General features: G+C 33.8%; 2 protein-coding genes across 4 annotated transcripts in view; one reads left to right on the forward strand and one right to left on the reverse strand.

Annotated features, from left to right (window-relative positions):
* The first annotated feature begins 150 nt into the window (after nucleotides 1-150).
* On the forward strand, nucleotides 151-5,056 carry LOC123714663 (SET domain-containing protein SmydA-8-like). Of its 2 annotated transcripts, none has more exons than XM_045669027.1 (8): nucleotides 151-309; nucleotides 611-807; nucleotides 1,484-1,701; nucleotides 2,223-2,510; nucleotides 3,218-3,458; nucleotides 3,958-4,188; nucleotides 4,336-4,424; nucleotides 4,762-5,056. In XM_045669027.1, the coding sequence occupies exons 1-8, from the start codon at nucleotides 266-268 to the stop codon at nucleotides 4,975-4,977; spliced, it is 1,524 nt and encodes a 507-aa protein (XP_045524983.1). In that variant the 5' UTR covers nucleotides 151-265; the 3' UTR covers nucleotides 4,978-5,056. The 2 variants fall into 2 exon arrangements, with proteins under 2 accessions (XP_045524983.1, XP_045524984.1); XM_045669028.1 differs by lacking the exon at nucleotides 151-309 and adding an exon at nucleotides 350-494.
* Nucleotides 5,057-9,287: 4,231 nt separating this feature from the next.
* LOC123714057 (cadherin-99C) overlaps nucleotides 9,288-16,577 on the reverse strand; it is a 120,443-nt gene continuing 113,153 nt past the window's right edge. For both annotated transcript variants that reach the window (XM_045668130.1, XM_045668131.1), the window contains 9 exons: nucleotides 16,187-16,340; nucleotides 15,482-15,774; nucleotides 14,707-14,931; nucleotides 14,099-14,367; nucleotides 13,818-13,997; nucleotides 13,087-13,216; nucleotides 12,705-12,807; nucleotides 11,052-11,355; nucleotides 9,288-9,934 (listed from right to left, as the gene is read on the reverse strand). In XM_045668130.1, coding sequence (XP_045524086.1) covers nucleotides 9,841-9,934; nucleotides 11,052-11,355; nucleotides 12,705-12,807; nucleotides 13,087-13,216; nucleotides 13,818-13,997; nucleotides 14,099-14,367; nucleotides 14,707-14,931; nucleotides 15,482-15,774; nucleotides 16,187-16,340 — 1,752 coding nt within the window. In that variant the 3' untranslated portion in view covers nucleotides 9,288-9,840. The remainder of the gene's footprint in view (nucleotides 9,935-11,051; nucleotides 11,356-12,704; nucleotides 12,808-13,086; nucleotides 13,217-13,817; nucleotides 13,998-14,098; nucleotides 14,368-14,706; nucleotides 14,932-15,481; nucleotides 15,775-16,186; nucleotides 16,341-16,577) is intronic.

The raw sequence follows: 16,577 nt of genomic DNA on the forward strand, positions 1-16,577 counted from the left end.
CAAACTCGTTATAAAACGAGTACCAAAACGGTATTACATAAATCCTAAAGCCATATAGGAACTTAACAGACTTCGAAAGTGGCACGCACTAAAGTTAAGTGGCTCCGTTTTGTTGTGACGTTTTTATTCAATAGTTTTACCTTCTCGCACAATACGCATAGCGGAGAGAGTAGATTATAAATAGGATAGTTGGAACTGGCCTAAAAATAACAATTCAGTCCACATGAATGTTGCGCGCACGTGAATTTTTAAGTGTTATTGCAATATGGATATAAAATATGAAGTTAAAACATCTGATAAGTTGGGCAGGTTCGTATTTTTTAAATAAAATTTGGAATCATGTATTAGGAAGTTAGATCGAGAGGTTGTGAACCTTATATTTGAATGACCCAAATTCGTTACAAATAAGTTAACATATTATTGTCAAAGTTAAGCAGCGAATCATTGTGTTAAGTTAACAATTAGTTCAACATATTGGATATAAAAAACCAAAGGTAGGTACTATTGCTAATATATGATTTTTTCTTATACGTACTGTCTTTCATCTCTGAAGCGAAATGTGTTCAACTAACATTGAAAAAAAAATATTTTAATACATTTAAATGTTTAGGTATCTTGTGGCAGCAAAAGATATAAGAGCCGGTGAAAAAATACTTGCAGAACAACCATTTGTTCTCGGACCGAGCAGCGACACGTCACTAGTGTGTTTTAACTGCTATCTGCCTTTAATCAATAAGTTTTTCGTTTGCAAGTTTTGTGCGGTCGCACCTATATGCCCTGGAGATGGGTGTCCTGAAGGAATTGCTAGTAAGTAAAGATGAGTTTAGATCAGATCATTGACTAGTTTTTCTACAGGATCCTAGAACATTAGTTTTTTTCTTATTGACATGGACTGGATATGTTTTTTATTATTTTATTAGATACACATATATTATTAAGGCGTCTGGGTACGCTGGGGGACTAAAAAATGCAATTTCTTTTATATTAATAAATTAGAAACTATCGGCCAGAATATTATTAAAAAATGGCGCCGGTTTTGTTCCACCTGGTACTCGGTTCTGGTACATCTTAAAATTAATAAATCAGGTTATTCTTAGGTAGCCGTTTTTCTTCGACCATGTGAAAAAAAACTTTATCTAATACTTTATCTAATAAATTAATGTAGTTTTCTATTTATCCATGTTCAATTTTTATTATTACTATGTAGGTTAAAAACAGTGTGAAACTATTGAACTTATGTTTTCTCATAATTGTTTTTTCTGCCAGTGGTACAGCGTTACTAACCATAACCGAGGGATTTAAGATTTTATACACATAAATTATTATAATTATTTGTTCCTAATTTTAAATTATCCTGATAAGTCTTTGGCACCACGTAAAAAATTGCGTGTTATTTTTTCTAAATCTAATAATTATATATTATTAGATGTACGTAAATCTAATTTTTATGAATGTATTAATTTTTCCATAACGTTTACTTCAGAATGGCATGTCCAGAAGGAATGCGATTTCTTCAGAGAACTGAAATTAAATATCAATATGAGCCCGATAAAAATGGTGCAAAATGTGGGATCATTATTAACACTCCGAGCATTGTTGCAAAGAGACAACAAATCCTGGGATAATTTTATGAAGCTAGAAACTCATTTAGATCAACGAAGGAACAGCAGTGTATGGGAATATTATCAAAGTACCGTTAATGTAAGGATTTTTAAAAAGCTTGATATATTATTTAGAAATAGTAGCATTATACGTAGTTTCTTTATTTGGTAGATAGATTACCATCGTCGTATTTTTGTATATAGCTGGGGGCAAATGGGCAGGAGGCTAGACTGCGATGCCAAAGGGACCGCAAGTGTGTTGCGACCTTTTAAGAATTAGTACGCTCTTTTCGTGAATGACCCTCTGACTGACCTTTTCGTGAAAGTCGAATTGGTTAAAAACATAGAATCATAGCCCAGCTAAAAATGTACAAATAATCTTGCTACTATTGTTGTATCATGGTGATGAGAAAGTCAAGGAAAAATATTAATAATAATGGTATCGATTTGCCTTCAGTTTTTAATATGAATTAGAAAAATAATATTTGTTTTTCATTAATTTTAATCTCTTCTTTTGTTAACTAAAGACGGCGACCGCCGACCTACTAGTTGAATGACTATGTCTCGTAGCATTTTGTGTTAGTTTATAAGCACCTGATTTTAGATTGAGTATATTTACAGTTTATAAGCGAGTTGAAACTTCTTAATGACGATGAAGACAAGAATTTAGTACAGAAAGTGTGTGCCGCAATCGACGTAAACAGTTTTGAAGTACGTGGTCCTCCGATCCCAGCTCTAGGATATGCGGAGACTCTCAGAGGGGTGTACCTCCAGGCAGCACTCATGGCCCATCATTGTACAGGCAATACCATAATCTCAATAAACGATAATAATGCTTTAATGTGCCATGCAAGTAAAGATATTAAGAAGGGGGAGGTTATATATTATAACTATACGGATCCGCTAAAGGTATGCTATCGTTAAGTAATATTGTTAAGATATGGGAATTTGTTGTTTAGATGGCTTTTTACGTTTTGTCAATTATTAAAGTGAAAGCTTTTTTAGCATCGTTGTGATTTGAAAGTCCATGAAACCAAAAAGCGCTTAAAAGAGACAGACATATAAATTCATAAGATTTAACGTGGCAGAAAATGAGAAGGAAGCATTATATAGTGTGTAAACCTTAAATTAGTGCTTATTTAATTAATTTCTGAATTAAAAAATACATAGATATGCAACTAAATAAGAGATTAATTTGATTCAATTAATGAAATTTATTACTTCTATTCACATTTTATGAACTATAAAAACTTTTTAATATGAAAACTTCTTACTACACTAATTTAAATGTACACAATGTTTAATAATGCGACATGTTCTCCGTCTCTTTTAACTTAAAAATAAATATTCATAATTGAAATAAAAATTTATTGAAAGAAAAATCTAATTTACATATTATTAATTATAAAAACTTTTTAAAATAATTGTATTTTATATCGAGACTTAAAAAATACCTGCTATGTTAGAAAATAAGTTTTATAAGAAGATAGGTCAACTAAATATGTCATGTATTTATTAATTTCTATGCCATGTAGTGCTCTACGCGGCAACAATTTGAAAGATTCTACCAAAATGATTAGTCTATTATAAATTTTCTCAACATTGTTCAACTTCAGGGCACTGCATTACGCCAAGAACACTTATTAATGGGCAAATATTTTCAATGCACTTGTGAACGGTGTTTGGATGCAACGGAGCTTGGCACACACATGAGCTCCGCCCTTTGTCCTGCTTGTAAGACTGGTTTTATAACAAAGTCAGGCGAAAAGTGGCAGTGCCATCACTGTAAGGAAGAAACTGACGACTCAGTTATAGGTTTTAAAGTCAAGTGCTGTCAGAATAAACTTGATGTAATAAGTATGTATATTGTATCTTAAAATTTTGCTATCTCCGCGGTTGATCTATATGATAAATGTTAACGAAAGATAAATCTTAGCGTAAAATTGAAAGTCGAATTATCGCGCGATGGATGCGCATGAACTCACGCATAACAAAATCCATTATGTTTTTGGCATAGGGCATTAAACTAACTATTTTACAATTTTTTTGAGGCTCACAGCTACACTTCCACACCAACTTCCTTTTTTTCGGTTACGGAAATTATGGTTTTTGTGCAAGCCAAACAAAAATGTTAATTTGCCTGAAGCGTAGACGAAGTATCAGCATAAATTTCGCGCTTCGGCTTCTATATTATTAAAAGGCATAAACATATTAATATATAGCAATAACGTAACATTATTTGCCTTGAAGATTCATTAAAGATAATTTAGAAGCGCAACACAGTAAGAGCTGGCAATTATGGCTCTTGCACGGAATAAATTTGTTTATCGCAAAGCTGCTTTATACGTAATTTCAGATAAAAAGGACGAAAAAGAACTCGAAGAGTATATAAGGAACGTATCCTTAGTGTTGGCTCCTAATCACTATCTACTGATAGACGCAAAACAACGACTCGCTGGTGTTCTAAGGGATGCTATAAATAGAGAGCCGAGACCCACAAAGAAAATGATGCGTCGCAAACTGAATTTATGTGACGAATTACTACCAGTGCTTGAAGTTCTGAGTCCTGGTATAAGCAGAACAAAAGGTATGTATTTAAAATACATAGAGACAGTGTTGGTTTGAATATAGGTTTTTTTTTAAATAAATCAAAAGTAAACTAGATATTTTTATTCCTGTTTTATAGTTTATCAATGTTTGCATTTTTTTAACATTTATATCTTATACTTTCCAGCGATCACTATGTATGAGCTGCATTTGGCAATAGTCCAATTAGCCAAAAAAGAATTTGACAGCCGTGAGATTACTGGCCCTAAATATTTAGTAAGTAACATTTGAAGCAATTATGAAACATTCATTTTATAATAAAAAAGTATTTAAACTAAGAATTATAATAATAATAAATTTTGTAATTTGAAATGACTAACGTATTGGTTAATGTATAAAACTAGCAAAAGATTCTTGGTGTAATTCAAATATCTGATCAAAAGCTTAGAGATCATTTAAATAATTCTATTGACGTTTATGAATGTGTGTTACCACAATACTAGTATTGTATTAATTGGTATAGTAATAACAATACATCGTTGACACTAATAGTCTTAAGGTCGAACTGATACTTCATGAATTGCTTTAGTTTGCTAAAATTGATGATTTACAGGACGAGCTTCTTAACGCTGAGAAACATCTAAAGCGGTCGATTGAAATGTTATTAATTGAACCTGGGAACTCGCCTGAAGGAGAGCTTTGTGCAAAGGCTTTAGAACAATACAGAATGTTGAAGGGAACCATGGCAACCATATTAGACGGTATTCACGAAGAAGGAAAAGTTTATGTGACTGAAATTGACGAAGAGAGATTAAATGACGTAGACTAAAATGTTTACCGTTTGTTAAATAATTTATATTTACAATTATGTTGTTTCAATTAAAACTATTTTGCAGACTTGTCAGTTACTAAATCTCTTTGTCTTTGAAATTGTGAGCAAACAATTCTAAACATATTTAGTATCGTACTCTAATAATGCATTAATCTAACATAATATTATGGTGGCCCCACATTGACCCTATGAGCAGACACACTTAGCAAGGGAATATCAAATAAGTTGATTAAAGTTAAAATCTCCTCAAAAATATCAAAGATTTTACAGAAAACTTGACACGTTCATCTTTTTGAAGAAAAAAAAACTAACGTAGAATCGTAAACAGCTGTGGTTTTTGTTCTAGACTCGATTCCGATATACTACGTGTTATGTTGTAATTCTATAACCAGCATTTACAGATTTAATGATTTATGGATTGCCGCGCAATTTGAATTTAAATAAATAATCTGGAAGCCCTCTTCATTGTTTTTTGTTTTTGTGAAATGGATAAACTAATATACGTACAAATTTCTGAATATGACTTCATTATACTGCTGTGCAAACAACACGAAATTTCATTGATGTTTTCGGTTCTAACAATGCTCGCATAACCACGGCCCATCATCAGTTCAATCGTTTAAAACTGGATGTTTGGAGTTAAAGTAAGAGCGTCTCGGCCGGTCGGTTGTTGACAATAAGGAATTGAAGGCGAAAGTGGAAACGGATTGGAATTTAGCAACCAACAGCAAGACTAACGCGTCGAAGCATACAAAGGACTCCAGAATCGGTAGAGAAATCCAGAATGAAAAATGGATCCTGTACGACAACGCTTACGTGTTAATCAGTTAATCTTACAATCTTGTAAGCTTGTTCGACTGCTAGGTGTATAAATAATGTATTTACAGATGCAGAAGTAATGAAAAATCAATTATCTAATCTTAGCTCAGATAATTGTGGACAGTTAGTGGCGCTAAACTGTTAAATAATGAAACGAGTAAAAAAGTGCAGTGTGTTTGTTCCAGTAAATAAAAAGCGAAGGGTGAGATTTAGACAAAATATATAGGTAGGTAATCACCTAACTTTATTACCGGTAGGTTATACCGTTCATACACAATACCACAATATTAGTGATTGTATTAATAAGGAGTACAACACCATCTTTATACCTAAGATAGTCTTTCATACGCAGTGCAAATCGTTTAGTGATTGAGCGATAGCGGGAATTTATAAAATTAGACAAAGATTGTATGACCTTTACGCTATAAAGTCATACCATCATAATGAAGAACTAACTCTTTATGTTCGAAATTATTTAAGAAAGTTTGGTACGCGACCAAGTCTTTAAATATCAAAAACAAGAAAAAGCAATAAAATTAAAATGTATTAGAAGATAATTGATAGTGAAACTGGAATTCGACCTTGTTCTATCCCCGACCCTGTTTCTTCTGCATATCAATGACATGTTGCAACTTAGCAACATTCATTGCTATGCGGACGACAGCACTGGGGATACTCTTTACACTGGCTGGGCAGGTATTTCTCGGGCAGTTGTCGATGAGTACCGGAACAAACTTGTGTCTGAAGTCGAAACTCTACTACGTGGAGTCTCGGACTGGGGTAGACTAAACCTAGTCCTATTTAAGGCCAAGAAGACACAAGTTTGCGCGTTTTCCTGAAAAAAATACCCTTTGTCGCTACTCCTTTTTTCGAAAACACTCTTCTTGAAGCCACAGCCAGCATCGGAATACTTGGCGGAATACTCAGTTTCGCGGTCATTTGGAGGGAAAGGCTAAATTAGCCTCCAAAAAGCTTGGTGTGCTCAGCAAGGCTAGATGGTACTTCACTCCGGGCCACCGCTTGCAACTCTGTAAAGCGCAAATACGGCCCCACATGGAATACTGTTCTCTCCTCTGGGCGGGGGCTCCCCAGTACCAGCTTCTTCCACTTGACCGTATCCAACGAAGAGCGGTTCGAATCGTCGATGACCAATCCCTCTCCGAGCGGCTCGATCCTTTGGCGTTCCGTAGAGATGTGGGGTCACTCTGCATCTTCTACCGCATTTACCATGGAGAGTGTTCAGAGGAGTTGTTCGGATTAATATCTGCAGCTGAGTTTCATCATCGGACGTCGAGGCAGAATACAAAATACCATCCGCATCACGTCGACGTCCGTCGTTCCACAAGTGAGCGTTTTCTAAGGCATTTTTGCCACGCACTACCACTATGTGGAACCAGCTGCAATTCGACCTAGGGTCCTTCAAGAAAAGAGCGTACAAATTCTTAAAAGGCCGGCAACGCACTCGCGAGCCCTATGGCATTGAGAGTGTCCATGGGCGGCGGTATCACTTAACATCAGGTGAGCCTCCTGCCCGTTTGCCCCCTATTTTATATAAAAAAAATAGCGATTACTTTTGATAAGTAGTTTTCTGGGATTCCAATTTCGACTACTAAATCTCTTTGATCATCTCCCACCCTCGCCGAATCGTTGCTCAAAGATGTAGTGTAAACAAGTGCAATGTCAGTTTAACAGATACTTAAAACTATGAACATTAAAAACACGATCTCTGTAAAAGTAATTCCTAGCTAATTGATATAATTGCTATTGTTTGCATTTAGCAATTGAGATCTATTGAAACATAGTTAAGTAATTCCATTATTTAAAGCAGGTACTATGTCCTACCATAGTAACTTTAGACCAATTTCTGTAGTTGTACTAAAATATTTAAAAAACTATCACATAGTAGGTCATTTTAACGTAAACAAATTACTACATACTCTACCTCTCAGGTAGAGATAAAACATCAGATAGTATTGTATGCTGATGATTCATCCTTGATTTTTAAAATCAAACGACAAGGTACTAATTTTGACTATGTGAACAATGCTCTCTCTTCGATTTCCATTGGTTTAGTATAAATAACCTTCTGCTTAATACATAAAAACTAAATGTTTAAATTTTGTGCAAAAAATCCAAGGGTTATGGTTATAGTCCTGCAGCTTATGCGGTTAAATTAGGTTTAGATATGCTTCTGCTGTCGAAACTATTTTGATCCTGCAGAATAGGGCTATACGTGTAATCTATGATTTAAAATGTAAGGAATCTCTGAGAGATAATTCTCTCAAGTAAACAATTATACTTACCTTTCTCGCAATATATTTCTGATATTATGTATGTATGCAAAAATAGTGAAATGTTTACTAGAATAAAACATACTCATAATGTTAACACTCGGAACAAACGCAGGCTGCAATTTCCATGTACTAGACTTTTTTTGCGAAAAGGGATACTTTTCTTTAAAAACATCCCAGAGGCTCTTTTTTTCTGCCTTTCAATACATTTAAGAAATGTATTAAAGAAAAGCTATGTAAAAAGGCTTACTACAAAGTTAACGATTATCTAGTTGATAAAAGGGCCTGGGACTAGTGCTAGACAGGCTTAATTAATTTGCGATGTTTGTTTTAAAATAAGTGTTCATACAAAATTAAGTATTGTCTTTTGTCTTAAAAGTATTGTCTTTTGTTGACATAGCTTTTACACATTGAAAGAAAACACTTTTTAACCGGATTGAAGCTATGTATAAACGTATAATTAGTTACATAATTTTAAACTTAAATTTTTCCGACGTTTCGGTCACGGTGACCACGCACGCTGTTTATAATAATAATACATAGCTTCAATCCGGTTAAAAACTGTTTTCTTTCAACTATTTTAATTTTAAAAGAGTACTGAGACTTTTTTACGCAGGCTTTTTCTCTCGGCCTACATCCTCTGTCTTCTTTGCCTATGAGTTAGGATGTCTACCGATTTAAATTTAATGACGTGAAATAATTGATACCTGTATCTTATATTTCATAGAAAACATATTTTTTATTTTTATATCAGTGGGTACAGCACCCACATAATCATTGAAAGATATTTGGTGGTCATGGTGAATATTTGGTGGACTAGTGCCTGATTTGTAGATAACAGCTTTGTGACCGCAGATGGCTGTTACCAAGAATGGCAAACAATGATAGAGAAGTGCGCCGTTTAATAACCAAGACTGGTTCATTGCTCTCCGCCATTGCTTCGCTAACTGTATCGCCTCCCGTCCGCCAGCCTACAATCTAAGAGGATAAACAATCTACCACCAAAATGGCAAAATTGTATAGATAATATGGCCAAGTACTTCGATTAGCCGAAATAAAAATATATATTTTGTATAATTTCCATACAAATATCCAATTTCATATGTACAGACCCTAACAGTAATAAATAAAACATCTTTGTATTAAAAATTAATTTATTTATAAAAAATTAGAACAATCCTCATATAATAGAAAATATATTACAATTCTATAGAAATAGGAGATATAAAAATTTACAAAACTATACAAATTTATACAAGGTAACGTTTAACTTAGCCAATTTAATAAATATACAGAGATTTAGAACAAAATGTTTGGCACAAATCACTTCGGAGCCTGATTCACAGGTTATATGAGCATTCATTTATTACGCTAAATTAATTTTCTAACTATAATTTTAACTGGCACAACATTCGTATTAAAAGTTCACTCATAAAATTTACGTATTGTATGCAGAAACCTATTCTATTTTCAACATATAATAGACAATCGATAAAAAAGTTTTCGAATATAGGTTTTAGAGCTTAAAGCACAATCATTATTCAGCTTAGTTACAAAAACATTACATAAGTGCCAAGTTACGTTTAAGGCAAGGAATGGTGCTTACATATATTTATTTACACATTTGTACCATCTCAGGTACCTATAATGCCATTATATACACATTATGCACGACTAGCTTGCGCTAATTAAAAATTAATAAAACATTTTCAGTCGTTATTCGTTGAACACAAAACACTTTTCACTAAGCTCATAGTTCTGTGGTAGTTTCGACCGGGGATTGGTCGTACGAGAACCCGTTGAAGTTTCTTTTACCGAACGTTACGTTGTCATTGTCTGTGGCTCTGGAATGGAAAATAAAACATTCGTTTCATTTTTGGGAGGAAATATTTTTCTGTACGAGTAAAATGTGCGATGGTTGGATCTTAAAAATTAAGTATCGCGTTTATTTATTCCACCAAACTTTTTTGATATGTATTTCAAAGAAATGGTTGTAGACTAAGGAAAATTGAGTTACATATATCTGTTCAGTTCTCCTACACACAGATATATAGCGACTATATAAAATGAGTTGATCTATCAGTGAAACATGATTTATTTATTAACACTTTGTTGCATTACAATATACTAAATGGACATAATTAAAAGAAAAGGAGGGCAACTGGAGGCCTTATCGGTTTTGAGCGATCTCTTGCAGGCAACTACTGTGATTTTGAGTTATATTTTATTCGAATATTGATCAATTGCTGACACAACTCACGTGTGTTCCAAAATGTTAATAGCTGAAGGTGCGCAATACACCAATAGCTTAGATAAATAATATTATATATGTGTGAATAGGTGTAATTAATATTTAAGATATTGTCTTTGAACAATAAATCAGATTTGAATATTGCTCTGTATTATTAATTTCCCGCTTCCTCTCAAAGTGCGAAGACTACTTCAAGCCCTTAATTATCGTGGTGAGCCTGCCCGATAGCTTTGAGATAATCCCACCACCTCGAACCTTTCATCCTACCCGTAGGGGCTCCATCTGTTACCTTAGGTCTCTTGGTGCAGACATCCCGTACTTATTTATATGTACACTATTTATCTGTTAGGGTACACCTGTAGGGCTTAGGGATTCGTAGGGTTGTTAGGTTCTTACATCTCAACTTCTCATATACTTAGTTATCTAGTGCAGCTTGCTCATACATACATTACAAATACAATACAGATACTCCTGACATTTAATACAAATTATATACACACATAAAGATTGAACACACATTTCACAGTCCACTAGCTAGCAAGCTGTACACACTGTGAGAAAACAAATGTATTAAATTAGATAACGTAAGCAAGAAGTGTAATAAGTTCTTATTTGTAGCTATTAAATCATTAAAATAAAATATTTAATTAGTAAAAATTCTAGTGGTTAGTCACTATTAACAAAACCCCTAAAACAATTGAACAACTTACCTTTGCAGTCCTGGTATCTCATCATACGCCATAATAGGAGACGATTTCTTTTTATGATTGTTTCCATTTATTTTCCTTCCCAAAGTGGTCGCTAACAATCCGTGATTGTTATTGTTGGCCCTTGGCAAAGTGCCAATCGCATTATTCAATGGGTGGCTGTTGTGTGACCGCCTATTAAGTGTCTGAGTGTTGCGGATTGCGTTGTTATCGAAATTAGTCATGTTGTTAAGCGTCCCGCCATTTTCGTTAACACTGGACGCGCGAGCTGTGGTCGCTGTTTCGGATAATGTGGGGCTTCTTTCGCCTGAAATAAATTGATTTATTATTATATGCGATATAAAAATATACGCAAATATACGAGTCTTGTGTACACAATGCTATATAACCTGCTGTTTATGAAATTTAATTGTGTTTAACGGATTCTTTTAAGCTGATATAATATATATTTTTTATGTAATAGGAGGCAAACGGGCAGAAGGATCACCTGATGGGCTCACCTGATGTTAAGTGATTCCACCGCCCATGGACACTTACATTGCCATTCACATTGAAAGGCACGCAAGTGCGTTGCTGGCCTTTCAAGAATTGGTTCGGAAATACTTTAGTGGGCAGCTGGTTCCACATAGTGGTGGTGCGCGGCGAAAAATGCCTTAGAAATCGCTCAGTTGTGGAACTACGGACGTCGAGGTGTTACGGATGGTATATTGCCTTGACGTCCGATGATAAAACTCAGCTGCAGGTAATAGTCCAAACAACTTTTCTGAACACTCTCCATGGTAAATGCGGTAGAAGGTGCAGAGATACCCCACATCTCTACGCAAGGCCAGGGATCAAGCCGTATAGCCAATAATATTTTTCATATCTAGTTACAATGCAATTGGACATTTATCAATCTCTATGAAAAATTACCGAAACTAATGATTTTTATCAGTGATTAATCATGATTAAAATATTTACTATTTCCTACTGTGTTAATTTAAAGTTAAAGGTACCTACTAGCTGTTGTAAGTGACGTCTAACTACTCAGCCAAGAATGATATGATATCAGATGAGCTAATTTCCGAAACGAAATATGTAGTTACAATATTGAAATTAGTATTTTATTGACGATCTGGCTCTGGGAAGTATGGTATGTCTAAAGTGAGTTGGACTAATTATTTAAGACTAATTTACCCAAAACGTAACAGTGCGTGCAAGTATCTGTTCGATATCTATCAAAAAGAAGATATTAGGTGAAATTTTCAAACGACTTTCCCTTTAAAACGCCTGATCAATCTACGTCTATCGAGACTTTAAGATCCTTACTATAATATTATAATTGCATTGGATATTCGGCAAAGATTAGTCCCTCAGTTCAAAGTCAATTAAATGAACAAATTACTCAAAATAAAAGAGTTTATCGTCATCGCTGTTAATTTCATTTCCTGTGAATTTAATTTAATTTACAGTCCCAAACTTTATTGTGGATTTTAGTGTGTATAACGTTACCTTACTTCATATATATTTTTTTATTACTTATAAAGTACTTTACAGAGTGAAGTAAAGACAAGTATCTATCATTATTGGAAGCGAATGACTTTTATAAAGTTAATATTAGAAAATACGAATCGTTAACGTACGCATACGTTAGTTTATAATTGAAACATAACTTACCGTTATCTTTAGATAAGTACTGAACGTTGTGAATATTGAACGCGTGGTTGTTTGAACTGAAGTCCAATTGTAGATCTGCGTCATCTACAGCCATATTTAAAACCTGAAAGTTTAATATATTCTTAAATACATTTACCGAGTATTAACTAAAGCTTATGTGAATGGCATTGAAATGTTTAAAATATTTATAACATACTGACGAAAATTATAGAATTAAAAACTGTTTTTTTATGGAAATAAAAACATATTTCTTTATAAAATTTACACTCCCATTCAGAAGCCCCAACCTCCCTAACCTAATTAGGTTAGGTTATACAGTACAAAAATTTCTCATCTTTCTAGGCGGTTTTATGTAGAATTCTTGATTAAAATACCGTATTACCTGAGTTTCGTATCGAGGTGCCGGTTCATCCTCACTGGATTCATATCCCGAGGCTGGCCTGGGAGGGGGCATACTTAAACTCATAGTACTGTACTGCTGTTGAAGGGCTTGCTCTTTATGTTTCTTGTATCTGAAATAGTATTGATAATGATTAGTTTGTGACATACCTCACTTGTTGAAACTTCCCCGAGGCACACTATAAAGCATCGAGAAACACATGCCCCTTAAAAGGTATTTCTAGTTCTTTGTTGTTTAGTTTCATAAAGAACATAACGTTATATGTTCAAGTTAGGTTAAAAAAAATTCTTTGTTTGTTCAATCTATGCTGTATATCTAATTGGATTCATTCACTTTTTAAGTTTAAAGTAAATGAATATGTATTGTGGTGTTGCGCTCTTTAGGCAACAAGGATAAAAAAACATAGCGCTGTGATACCTTGTATCTAACAGTTTAATTTTATTTCATATTTTTTTTATATTTTAACTTTATTTCCCGAATTTAAACAAATTCTGCCTAAACTTAAAATTTGTTTCAATTTTCTTTTAAATATTTTTTATTATTTCTATGTAGGTTAAGAAAATTGTAAATACTGTATATTTGATTGTTATGTTTAGGTTTTTAATAAACGATTTTATGTCGATTTAAAGAAATTTGTACTGAATTCCAGTAGTTAATTTTGTGTTTAGGTATTATAAAAGTATAATAATGAATGTTGTATAATCGACACTGACCTGTTCCACGATGCGCATATATAGACTGTAGCGGCTGTAGCAGCGATCAGGACAAGTGCTGCGAGTGCCAAAAGAGCAGCTGGAAGGGCAGTTGTCAGAGGCGCGGCTGCAATGTGCGTACGTCGAGGAGGCTCGGCTGGGACTAGAGGTGCTTGTACTCTTATTCCAGAAGTTATCGCTCTGGAAATAATAAAATACACATAAAATTGTGTTAGGCTTTTAACAATTTAGGGAGATTTTTCACAAACAAGAACCTTGAGAGAATTAACCACAACTCTTACTTTTTAACCGGCTGAGACTCTCTTGCTAAAATCTGCCCACTACTGGGATCTAACAAGTAAAGCCAAACTGCTGTTCCGTTGTTGTCTTCTTCAAGAGTGCCGTTCTCTCCTAAATACAGTTTTGGAGTCAGTTTCTCCAATCCAGCATATAGTCCGCTCTTTTCTTCTATTTCTGCTAACAGACTGCGCGCTTTAAGCGTTGACAGTGACCTAAGGTTCAAATCTGACACTTCCATGATTAACTGATTGTCTTTTTGTAATAAGTTTATCTGAAAAATTTAAACAAAAATATTTTAGATATATTTCACATAATTTCGGTACTAAAATGTGTTTGACTTCATTTAATACCAAGGCCATTTATCTCGATTTATAATTTTACTATATGAATGTATGTAAATTGTAATCAGAAGAATTAAAAATAATAATTCCTCTAAAAATATTAAACGGCCAATTTAGTTTTTTTAACGTTAACTCGAAAAAGCTAGAAATAACACAGAAACAAAAATCTATATATCTTTCGATTGTTTACTGCTAGTCTCATAGCAAGATTTGTAAATAGATATTCTTAAATACAGACAAATAAAATAAAAACAGCAAATTATATTTACCACAACAGAAGCCCTGGCCGTCTTATAATTATCAGACTTGGGGTTGTCTCTCGCCATGACATTGAACTTAAATGGTAACACTTCTTTGGGCACATTGTCAAATGTTTTGATATTGGAAATAACTCCCGTTTCTGCGTTTAAGGAGAAATACTCTTCAGCAACCTTCGTCCAGCCGTTCTTACGGTATTCCACTTTGCCATAGTCTCCGCTGTCTTTGTCTTTCGCCTGGAGTTAGAAAGGGAGAAGAAACAGAATTAGTCTGATGACAATGAATTTGATTCTCAAATATCAAAGTTTATTCAAGAACAACAGCCATATCGTGATAATATTTTCATAACAATGTTCTAATGATATGGGTTACACATAAGGATTTTTGAATTATCCGTTTAGGCAGTGTTATTTATACTATATTGGTTTTTATAAATGTAGTCGTTGCAAAGCCCTGTTTTCTCTACTCCTCAAATATTAAAATTAGTCAATGTCTTTTACGCTCTAAAAGACAATACGTTCACATTTTTCTTAAATATAAGGGATCAAGCGGTGGCCCAGAATAAAGTACCGTTTCAAATGACCACGAAACTGAGCGTCAATTGATATGTCAACGCTTAGTATTCCGATGCTAGCTAAGCCTTTCAGAAGAGTGTCTTTAAAAAGAGGAGTAGTGACAAAGGGTTTTTCTTACGGCCAAACATCCAAGATGATGTCAATTCATAAATAACAAACAGATACGAAAATTATTCATGTGTATTTGTCTAATAAATAAAAATATAATTACCTGAACTTGTAGTATATTCGTATCCAAAGGCATATCCTTAGTGGCAATGGCGAAGTACTTTCCCTTTGCCGCTGCAATATTCGATTGTTCGTTGAATACGAACACGGGTGCGTTGTCATTTACGTCCTTAACGTGCACGTTGATAGTCGCCTTACTACTCTCTGGGTTTATATGCCCTTGTATGGATTCTAATTGGACTTCCAGTGAGTATTCGGTAAGAGTTTCATAATCTATGGACGAGTTGAGATAGATGGCACAATCTCTATCTTCATTTAGTTTCACGTAGAAAACGCCTGGAATAGATATTATTTTAAGATTAAGAACATTTAAACACAGACAATTATTAATAGAAATATAACAATTTAATAAGGATTTGACAATAGTATTCCATATAAGGTTCATGTTACTCAAACCGTAAGTAACTTAAACGACTATAAACGAATACATGCTTCATACGTAACGTACGATTGTCGTTTGTTACTGCATGAGTGACGTATTTTGTGCATTCTGCTGTTAAGAAAGATTATAAGGGATTGTTTCGAAGGACGTAAAAATGGAAAATAGATTTCCATTTAAGAAAAATAAACGTAACAAGTAAAGAAAGATGTGTCTGCCCACACTTCACAAACAACATATTTCTATAATGAAATATAGACAGCTACAAATTTGAGCATCTTTTAAATATTACAAATATATATGTATTACCTTTTTCTGAAGAGTTTGTTAAAAGACATTTCAGTGGTGTGTCTCTCGAGTGTTTGTTTTTGTTCCAAATCGGCAAAATTCGAATAAGGGTACCGTTAAGCGAATTCTCAGCGACGTGTTCAGTATATGTCGTGTCAGCAAAACCTAGTCTTACCTGTAATAAATAATTGTTCATATCAGCCACTCTATTAAAACTGCCAATTATCTGATATACAATACGGTTAATAAACTATTTAATTTAAATTAAACTGAATAAACATATTTTATTATTATAAAGTATAATTTTAGTAGTGTTATAAAACTCAGCATTACAATTGGATTTGTATTTTTCGTAAGATATGTCAAAATATATTAACGAGCACGTTCAAGAACGTAACTATAGAAATATTTG

Source organism: Pieris brassicae, chromosome 9, assembly GCF_905147105.1.
Source record: "Pieris brassicae chromosome 9, ilPieBrab1.1, whole genome shotgun sequence".
Classification (NCBI taxonomy): Eukaryota; Metazoa; Arthropoda; class Insecta; order Lepidoptera; family Pieridae; genus Pieris; species Pieris brassicae.

Coding starts and splice junctions, on each gene's coding strand:
- LOC123714663 (XM_045669027.1), top strand. CDS start 266: ATGGATATAAAATATGAAGTTAAAACATCTGATAAGTTGGGCAG. Junction 808..1,483: donor GTGTCCTGAAGGAATTGCTA/GTAAGTAAAGAT, acceptor CGTTTACTTCAG/AATGGCATGTCCAGAAGGAA. Junction 1,702..2,222: donor ATTATCAAAGTACCGTTAAT/GTAAGGATTTTT, acceptor GTATATTTACAG/TTTATAAGCGAGTTGAAACT.